We start from the raw sequence: 11,099 nt of genomic DNA, 5'->3' as shown, positions 1-11,099 counted from the left end.
AGTTCACGTTTTTACTTTTCCCTAAACCAACTAATTTACTTTTGTTCACGGACGACACCACCTAACTTAATTTAGTCGTTCTAAGTAAAATTAGTAGAATAAATAACACACACACACACACACACACACACACAAACCTATAAAGCAGGGCAGTGGTAAATCAAATGGCATGTATTTTTACTTGGTAATCATGATACGATTGCTATTCTAATATATTTTATAATACCTGTTTATATTTTTGAAATGGTTATAGAAAAGTACAATTTTTTTTTGTTTTGTACTATCAGTTCACTTATAACACTAGTATGTCATGCCACAACCTTTGGGAACAATGTTCTAGGTTTTCATTCGAACTTATCATGTCTGTGATCTCAATAGTTGCATATTAAAGGGATTTGTATTAATGTAACTCTGGATTTTTTAAATGTTGAAGATGTATATATATATATATGTAATGTAATTTTGAATTTACTTACTGTATCTTCGTGAAACTAGGCAAGCTTTTCGTGAACATTATGTGTCTATTTTACACAAAAAATCAGATTTTTTAATGACGTATTTATACTAAAGATTTGTCTGTGAATTTACAAGGCTGTTATTGACCCAATCTGAGTAAATGGTGATTTACTCTGCCCCAACACTAAATGTAAAATCAATAATGTACAGTGAAACAAAAAGTTGATTGCATAATTTGTCATCATATCTTTCATCTAATTATATTCAGAATTTGTGCTGTTAACCTTTTCACATGTGTTTTCTTTTAAGTATGGTTTTATTGCCTGTTTTGTACCACCGAAGTAGTTTATTCGTCCATCAAAAGCAATAAATCACAGCAAGAATAAATTAGGAAATTGTTGTAGATCAGCCGAGCCTCATTTTTTTTTCTATAAGTTCTTTTCCCAAACAAAAATTAATGCGCCTTTTAAATATTCACTCTAGAATACTAAAAATATATCATGCAGTAGAATAGGATGTCCCAAAACTACTGTAATTTAACTGACTTTCTAACTGAGCTGTAAATAGGTTAAAAAATTCCAAAACATACTGATGTGTTTGCCACTCATTGGAACACTCAACTACCAACATTTCGGTCTTTGGTACCTCACCCTCAGGCATTGGCAAAAGATGCATTCAGTTAGGACTGGACTGGATTGCACCTGTATGCCTACCCACCGATTCGTCTGTTATTCAGAGTCCTAGCAATGAATTGTTCAACCTCTTCTTGCATTCTGTTAGTAGCACCGGATTGGCCAGCTTATCCCTGGTTTTACTGTTGTGATACCTTCAGGAGTGTCCACCTCTTCCACTTCCTCTTTGGCCATCTCTGTTGAGGCAGCCATGATCCAACTTCTTACACCCATCTATCTTGAAGCTCAAGTTTCATGTGCGGAGGTTATGCAGTCCTTCGCATGGCATTAAGGTTTAACTTCTAAGGGTGCCGTATACCTGTCTCTATGTCATCCCATGATGGACATTTATCAACAGAAATGGCACACATATCGACAATGGTGTTTTGTGAAGAGGTTGAACCCATTTTGTTCAGACATGTCAACCATAGCTCAGTTTTTGACCTGGCTCTTTGACAAAGATTTCCCATCCTCCAATCGCCCTGTGTAAGAAAACCTTATCAGCTACCATTAGATACTCGAGGAGATGGAATTTCTTCGAGTCCCCAGTGCTCTTCGTTCTCCTCAAGACCATTTCAGTTACCTAATAGGGATATAAAGGTGATGTTAAATCTCTTTCTCAACGTCCATTTGAGCCCATAGCCTCATGTACCATGTATCACCTTTCTCTTAAGATTTGTTTTTTGTTGTTGCTGACCTATGGATGTCTCCAGCCAGAGTTGTTTGTGCTGCATGTGCAATGGATGCTTTATCATTCTACCTATGTCCTTCTTACTTAAGACACTGGCAGCCTGGGAAGGGGATAAATCCTTTTCAACAATTCATCTGGCCACTATTTCTCATCTCCATGGATTCCAAGCATTTTTCATGTCCAGTAAGGGCCTTGAAGTGTTGTGTTCCCTGCACTAAAGCTTTTAGAGGTGCTAGACATGGCTTTTTATTCCTTGTGACCCTTCAGTTTCCTGGGATTTATCCCCAGTTACCTCGATGGGATGGGGTGGGCAGAAAAATTGATCTATATTGCTTATTCTGGGCTCTCTTTGGAGGTGAGGAGACTTCTGCAAGTCACATCTCATTTGATTTGTCACATTTTTATATTTAGTGGCCCAGTTGAATTGCCTGCTGGGGGACATTGTGTGGGCTGGTATGTGAGCCTTCCCCAATACTTTTTTCTCACATTACTTGGATGATCTGGCAGTATCTTCCCCTGAGGGTTTTCGACTACCCCTGTAGCTATATTAACCACATCTGCTAGATGAGTATCTCGTCTCTTCTTTCCTTTCCAGGGTTCCTTACCTTTTCTTCACAGGATCCCAATCAGGTGTGCTTTTATCAGACCAAATCTATACTAGCAACCACTAACACAATATACTTTAAATATCTGGGTTGCAACAGGCTCTGTAGAATTGAGGTGTTCCATAAGACCATCTAGAGGCAGACTGGATGGTATTACTGTACTATGCTGGACTGCCATTCATGGACTATCATGAGTAAAGCATAAGGGGATCCTGTCCATCCCTGCCTTCTCATAATACAAGATCAGATTTAATGATAAGCTATCCAGTTAGGTTGAGCGTGGCCCTTCTTTTTGATCAATATTGATTCAGTACATTGTTCAATGGAAAAAGAGTTCATTGTCTCCTCGTAATTCCGTACACAGAGCAATTCCATCCTGAGTCCTTGATTGAGCACAGTTTGTTCCACATCTTCCCTATAATTCCGGGGTCAAGTAGAATTTACCTTCACCACATGGTTGGGGAGTGAAGATGAACGTTCATAATTCCAGACTGGATGAGTTCTGTTTCCTCATGATGTGTATGGCATACAGGATCCAATCGTTCTGAGATTGGGGTGTCTGTTACCTTTCAGACTTCTACAGGTTGAGGAAAGTGTTTGTCTACTTCAGTGTTGCTTACCTTCTTGTTGCAATTCCGATCGCTCAGAATGCATCACTCTATAGCTACAGGTTAGGATCCACTCACATATATATTGTGATCCAAATGCCTTAGCCACCAACATGGGATTTAGGGGCCATAGTCCTATAACTCCAACCCCAAGCAGTGGAACCTCGGCTACTTGGTTGTGGCCTGACCAATGGCTAAGTTGAGTTGTGAATTTGCCCAAAATTTGACTCTTTCTTCACAAAATCTTTACATGAATATTTTATATTTTTTAATGCAATGTAAATTCCCATGAATATTCAGATTTTTCACATCCCCGTATTTCCCATGACAGACACATTGGTTTCATGATTCAATGTGACTGCCTATCATTAGTTTAAAAGGTTATACAAAACAAAAAAATAGTATTCTAGATCAGTTGTTCCCAACTGGAAATTTTGTTACAGCTGATGCGTGTACTTGTTTTCAACCAAACGTATTGATGCCTTGTTTTTATTTCATTAATTAGGTGTTACTGGAAAGACAAGAATTTGAGAAAGCTGAAGAGTTTTTTCTGAAAGCTGGAGAAATTGACCCAACTGACCCAAATGTATGGGTACACAGAGGGTGCGTTTATTTATTCAACTGTTTTCAATTTTATAAGTTTATATTACATATAATGGTAAAATTCCAATTTCAGATACTAAGCCATAAAACCTGTTTTCTTAATAATACGTGTAGTCTACTATTTTCTAACACTATGGTAGTTTAAGTTCGACTAATTCTCCCTTGTATGTCACATTAAACACATACATGCTACCAGGTACCTGGTATGATTTTTTTATCTTTTAAATTAGTGGTAGTGCATTTGATAGTTGAGTTCTGTGCTTGTCCGTAAAGTGATTTTAAAGATACCTGAAAAAAATTGAGAATTTTGATTGCAAGAATTATGTTTAGACGGAAAGATAAAAAATTTCAAACTCAACCTTTAGCAGCAACTTTTCAACTTAAACTTATGTTTACAATTTTGGAACCTTATATGAAATCCAGTTGGCATTTTATCCAATCTCTGGAAAAAAAAAAGTGTTTCATTCTGTATAATCTAGTTTTAGTCTGTTTATTTTTTTTGTAAATGTTTAGATAAAAATTCAGAATTATTTTCATTTCAGTTGTATATCTTGTATATTTTAAAACTTCACATTCATTTTTGTCTGGACTGTGAATCAGATTGTCCATGGTTTGTGTCCCTTTGTAGCAAAAATGCTCTCTGCATTTTGGGGTTTTGGATGCATTACAAGAGTAATGGTTGTTGCTGTTTACTAGCTACCTTCCTTCTAGTCTGTCAGTTCAAAATTACAGATGGCTAGCACTGATAGCCCTTGCATAAATTTTCAAAGTAGTTTTTCTTTCTCCAAAAAGGCCATAATCTTTTATAGGGATAGAAAATAATGAAATAAAATTACATTCACTCGAGAGAAAGTTATCAGGAAGATTACATTCCATTGTGTAAAGTTGCATTTCCTCATGAATTGTTTTTATATTTAATCTCTGCAATATGTTCACTTTCATTGGTCATAACTGAAGGAATATGGATGGACCATACATTCCCAATTGGGAAAGCCAACTAAAAAGATAAAAATCTTCAAGGAAAGTTAAATTCCTTGGGAATGTTTTATTTTGATCCATGTTCTTTGTCATTGACTGAGGTTGTTTAGCTTGGTACTTGAACATAAGTTTGACTATAGTGGACATTGATACACATTTTGTATATTTTTTAATGTTTTTATATTTGAAACAAGTTTAATGTCCATTATACATTTTTTCAAACTGATTTGTAAATGATAATAGATTTTATGAGTATGAGAATATTCATGACACTTTGAAAACATGTAGAATAAAGATAAACCACAATAAAGAATCACAATAACTTGATTTTTACTGATAGACCTTCCTGCATCAGTAGTAAAAATGAAATGAGCAAGAAGTGAAAAAAACATTCTTAAATAGTTCAATACAAAGTAATTAAATAAGATTTTCTTGTTATTAATAGTCATTCTGAACTTAGGATTATTTCACGAGTTGTAAAAACAAATTTTTTCATCAGATGCTTTGAGATTTGTATGCATTCATAAGGAAATAAAAAAAGTTATTCCGATTCATGTTAGTTATTTACATTCTGCCACATTTTTTAATAATGTACTCTGTCAAGTAAGGAAGTTCATGTAATTCTACAACATACTATTAAACTATCAGTAAGACACAACACTATGCAGTGTGTAACCATAGGTAAGTTGAACTAACCTAAACAGCTCTTAAGAGATTCTTTCATTAAAATAGTTCTTTAAACAGTCTTCTTCTTTCTTTTAATCACAGGGAAGGCAGAGTTCCGTCTCAGGACGGATTTCTGACAGTTGAAAATTTTTTTATTGGTAAGATAAAAAATCTGACTTCTTAATGTCAGTACCCAAAACCATTGGATGAATGGCTACTACAAATGTATGCTTACTTTGAAACATTCATTAGTTTCCGAAGTGAGGTATACATTACATTATGGCAGACATGTGTTGTTGTTGAACATGCGAGGTTTTCATAAGTGTCTTATGCACAATTCACATGCCAATTTTGTGATGGTCTGTTAAAAGTAATTGCTGTACGCATTCATGAAAATAATCAAACTCGATCTAGATCTATATGCAATTTATTTCTGTCTCTAATAGGTGTAAACTTGTGAGTGACTTAGCCTATAACAACATAACTTAGTTTTAAGTTGTAAAACTAAACAGTCTAAAACTAACATTAACAAGAATGTCATTGTAAGCATGATGAAGTTAGGTACTGTGGAGGCTGCATGCTCAGTAAGCCAGTAATACAACCTAACCTAAAAGTCATACTAGACTAGATCTAATAGTATTTTAATATAAATCTACTTCATAATTTCATTATTTCAGTAGTGCCTAAAATTATTACAAGAAATTGGTGATATTTTTTTTTCCCATTTGAATGCAGAATACTGGAAGCCTGAGATCTTGAGTTTCAATTCTGTTTATTACATATCATGAGCCAAAGTATTGCTTCATGAATAACTTAGTTGCTGTATATGATTTTTTAACAACACAGTTCTCTGAACAAAAGGCTCCAGATAATGGCTGTGTTAAAGCTGTTCAGCTTCTAAGGAGCATAGACCTCTTGAAACCCTTATTGTTACCTGCATCACTCATCTCTTCTATATTTTCTCCCCGAGTGTTTTCAGTCAGTTAAACTTCTCTCTGCTGCTATCCCTGTAATCAGTTTCTTTCATAAATTATAAAAAAGTTGAACACAGTCAAGATAGTAAACTAGATTTTTTTTTTAGTTATCTACATTTCAGTTCATACATATTGTAGTAGCTTTAGTTTTTAGAAGTTGTGTCCAGAGTGTTTAAATTAAATTCCTTTTTTTAGTATCCTTTACCTTCAGTGGAAACAGGATGTTGACTCAGCTCTAGGATACCTAAAGAAAGCCATAGAAATGGATACCAAATGTCAGTTTGCATATGAAACTTTGGGGTCCATTCAAGTTCAGAGGTACTGTGAATATCTACAGTTTGCATATATTTGGCTTACTTACTAAATAATCAATTTCAATAAAGTAAATATCTCATTTTGATGTGTGATGCTTATGAATATGTAAACATTGTTCCAAATGCTAGAGCTAATATGGTATGTACACCTCAGCTGTGATCACAAGGTATTTAAAACTTGTCACATAGTCTGTTTAAAATGGAATAATTAAAGATGTGCTTGTGTCTTACTAGCTTTAGATTGTACATATCCATACAAAAACAATCCCTTCAGTGCCACCCTACTGTTATTGGAGCCATAAATTCAAAGTTACTATAATTTTATTTTGACTACTTTGCTCAATATGGTCTATAATAGTAAACAGAAGTTTGTTCAGGGTAAGAAAAAAATGTTTCCAGTATGTTTACATAACCTTAACATGGTTGGTTACTCCTTTTTAAATAAAATACCTACAACAATTTTTTTGTTTATCATTAAGCAATAAAAGTAGTGGTGTAGATTTTAGCCTATATTTTAAGACTCTTAAGCCTGTGTCATAACTACAATCAACAAAAGGTTTAGCAAAACAGAAAAATGACAACATAGTAAATCTTACATAAGATCTTTGTGTATAATCAGAATGAATTTTGTCATTATTAGTAAATATAAACAAGAGAAAGAAAACAGCATGTCATGAAAATCAAGGAATAATTATTAGCTGAAAATTTTATTTATCCGTCATTGAAAATATATTTATTATAATAAATGTGTATAGGAGATCAATTTTTTTGATAAAATCCTAGAAAAACTACCCAAATTAGCTTCTTTCCACTAGGTGTGTGTGTATGCAACAATATTGATTGATATAAAATGTTGTAAGATTGTACACTATTCTCTCCAAATACTATATTGTTGCTAGAAGTTCAGGTTTAGTTATAGATTTAAAGTTACTAAGAAATGATTTTACAAGTAATTTAAATATTTGTGAGGCCATTATCTTCAACAAACATAAACTTCAGTGAAGAAAAGATGACATGGATGTCTAATCTGTTTTTAATTCAACTTCTGGTGTAGCAGTCTAGTTTTGTTGAATTCACAGCTCATCATTGCTGAATGGAATAACAAAGTAAACAAACCTGATATAGTAGTGGAATGTATGCAGTTTGTTTGATATAAAGCCCATTATTCACCACTGATAACCTAAAATGCTTCAGGTGCTTAGATAATGTGATATTCCATCACAATTAATAAAGTATTTTAGGTTATTAGTAGTGAGTAAAGGGTTATACATTAAAATCAAACAAAAAATATTTTAGATGGTAAATTATATTTAAAAGCAGAAGAACTTTTATATGTTTGATGACAATTTCTTATGTTTTAAGAAGCAGATTGAATATCTGAAGAACATCTGTTGTAGGTTTTTTAATATTTGTATGAAATATACAAACATAAAAAGTATTAATTCTTTTTTGACCTCTGATTGTTACAAGAAAATTAAAAGATTTCCAACCAATCATTAAAACTATCATCCATCTGTGAATTAAAACTCTTGTTATTTTGAAGAGTAGGTTTCATCAACTTAAACTCTGCTTTTTAGTGGTCTTACTCGTGTTTGAAAGAAAATAAAATAGTGTAGGGGAAACCATAGTACAAAATTGTTTGCTAGATGCTACCATTTGATCATGGGCTCATGCTCATTTCTACCACATCCTTGAGTTAAATAGTTTTAACACCTGTATTTATATTGGGCAATAAGATATGGTAAGAATGTTAACCTGACAGCACCTTTTAAAGGTGTTTCAGGCCTGAAAATTGTTTTTCTTACATGGCAATATACTGGTACATCTTTAGATCTTTTTCTCTTTTTAGGGGTCATCTACAGAAAGGTTTGGAGCTTTTTGATAAAGCAATAGCATTGGCTCAGACTGAAACAGAACTGGCTCATCTCTTCTCTCTCAGAGATGCAGCAGAGGCTCAAGGTCGAGTTGCTACACGCTTAGGAATTGACATTGGATCAGAGAGTAATACCTAAACTGCATATAGTTTAAATGTTAAAAAATATATTGCAGTCAGTCAAACAAATGCTACATTTTGTGTTAATTCAACATTTAAAAAATGATTTGAGATTCACACTGTGACTGGGTTCAAGCAATTTTCTTGTTATTAATAATTGATTTTTCTTCTTTTCAAAGAACAAATGAAATTTTTTCCACTTCAAATTCATTCAGTAAACTATATAATTTAAAGTTGATCATACATTAAGAAAGCAGATACGTCTACAAATTCTTGTTTACTAACAATGGCTCCTTTATTCTCAGGACCACTATACATACATAGCTATTACCCAAATGTTCTGAAAGTTCTTGATTTTAAATGAACCTGTCAGTTCAATGGTACATACTAAATTATGCAAAAGTTCTTGTTTATATATGTTTAAAAAAAAGTCTGTTACCCTTAAACACACATCTTTTGAATCAGAGTTCAGTGTGAACTTTGTATTTTCTGTTTGTCCAGTAAAGTCATGAGTGTAAAGAAATCATTGCTAATAAATAATGCACAGGTGTCTATTCACTTTATATTCAATTTTATAATAATTTGTAATATATTAATTACTGTTATGAAGAAAAGCATTTGTATTCTGTTTCCTGTGATTTCACATCGTCCTGATGTATGCACAAGCATTATTATCCTAAAGCTGCATAGCTTTGCAGAGGTTAACTGATGGTAGTAATGATAAGTGCATCTGTAGGTTATCAGACTGGTGGTAGTAAAGGCTAAACTGAAGAGTTGTAATTGTTGCAGTATTTACATGGCACTCTAGGTACATCAGAAAAAGATTATTGTTCAAATGTCACATTAAAAAAAGGCTTCTTAGGATGCACTTATAAACAGTTCAAACTTTCTTCCTTTTTCTCTCTGTTTCCTGCTGGATAGATATTCTAAGAGTGTTGCTTCTTTTCATCTCAGTAAAATGATAACATTAACTGTTTCATGAGCAAAATTGAGTTTAAAAAATTGTACATTATTTTGAAAAATACAAATGCAACTAAGAATTCTATTTTTATGTGGCCTCAAAATCTAAACAGTTTAACTGATATGAAAAACTATATTTGAAAAATGTTACCGTAAATAAACCAGGAAAATATAAGTAGTTTTCTCAGATTAGTGGTAACAGCCATGTGCACTGAATAATCTAATTGTTTTTTTTATATATGTAGATAACAAATGATATGAGAGAATGTTTCTCAGATAATAGTAGCCCATTAAAATTGCTGTAATTTAGTACTAAAGCACTGTGAGTAGCTGTCTTATGTCCATAGTTGTGAAAAGGGCAGTGTTATATATCAGGAGATTGTATTATCATGAAAATAACTCAAGTTAGCTACTCGTTATATTAGCCAATGACTTTTATGTAGTATTTCTCTTTTTTAAAAAAATCCCAACAAAAATATGTACAGTGGATAATTGTCAGATGGTTAAGAATTAAGCACTTAATGCCTAATATTTTGAAAAGCATCTTACAATATTGTTTTTGTAATGCACTTTCTTCTGTGTGTTAGAGCAACATAATTTAGAAAGTGTAAAATTACATGTAGGCACCATAAATCTGTCATCTGTATGTCGTTACCCTTATATAATTTAAAATATATATACAAAGAAACCTACACTAGTACAATATTCTTCTGGATGTATTAATTTGTGGGACCATGAAGTTTGAACAGAAATGAATGAAGCTATTTTACATGCACTAAATTTAAGATGTAATGACATTTTCTTTGTTTCTAGCAGCTCTTTGTAGATGAAAGAGAATACTTGTTTGGTATGAAACTTGTATTGTCGTGGTATAGTCAGATTGTTTGATGATTTAAAAAAAGCACCATATAAATTAAAAGTATTCCTTATTATATTGTACTACAGGAAATTTGTAATTTTTTTTTTAAGTGAGAGATGACCTAAATATCTGTGCTATTTCTGCTGTTGTTAGTCTGGTTTAAATCAATTATATAGAAGTTGACACAGGCAGTGGTGAATATGTAAATGTCTACATGTATAATTTAGTGTTTTTGACTGAGGTAGTCTTGAACACATTGAAAGGTTTGTATTTAGAAGAATAATATGATAATAGGATAACAAGTCTCTTGCATGTTTAAAAATAAATACATAAATCTGTCATACTGACTGACTGTCATTATTCGATGACGAGGAACCCAACGTTTCGACAAGGTTTTGTCATCATCATCTTGTACCTGATGATGACAAAACCTTGTCGAAACGTTGTACATTTGCTGTTATGTTAAACTTATATTAAAGTTTTTCTTCATTACCCACTCAAGCCGTCTCCAGCCATTATGACTGTCATTATGTTTCTCACATTCTTGAACTGTGGCTCCTCTATAGCTGATAGTTGCAATATAAAAAGTTTAGTTTAGTTTGAAAATGCTTGAAAGGGAACTGTTGTAGATTTAAAAGATTAAATGGTAGAAGAGTAAGTTCAAAAATGCCTTAATAGTCAATGTCTATCAAAATTACTTTCATTAGTTTTAAAATGTTTG

The 11,099-nt window shown here is 32.8% G+C and overlaps 1 protein-coding gene across 1 annotated transcript in view; it reads left to right on the top strand.

Annotated features, from left to right (window-relative positions):
- Positions 1–10,719, top strand: part of LOC106469183 (mitochondrial import receptor subunit TOM70-like) — a 59,191-nt gene extending 48,472 nt beyond the window's left edge. Inside the window, exons 9-11 of the mRNA XM_013929648.2 lie at positions 3,537–3,634; positions 6,448–6,570; positions 8,416–10,719. Of these exons, the coding sequence (XP_013785102.2) occupies positions 3,537–3,634; positions 6,448–6,570; positions 8,416–8,578 (384 nt within the window). The 3' untranslated portion in view covers positions 8,579–10,719. The remainder of the gene's footprint in view (positions 1–3,536; positions 3,635–6,447; positions 6,571–8,415) is intronic.
- Positions 10,720–11,099: the final 380 nt, after the last annotated feature.

The sequence above is a fragment of the Limulus polyphemus genome, unplaced genomic scaffold (assembly GCF_000517525.1).
Source record: "Limulus polyphemus unplaced genomic scaffold, Limulus_polyphemus-2.1.2 Scaffold3343, whole genome shotgun sequence".
Lineage (NCBI taxonomy): Eukaryota > Metazoa > Arthropoda > Merostomata > Xiphosura > Limulidae > Limulus > Limulus polyphemus.
This window is presented reverse-complemented; position numbering and strand designations above follow the sequence as displayed.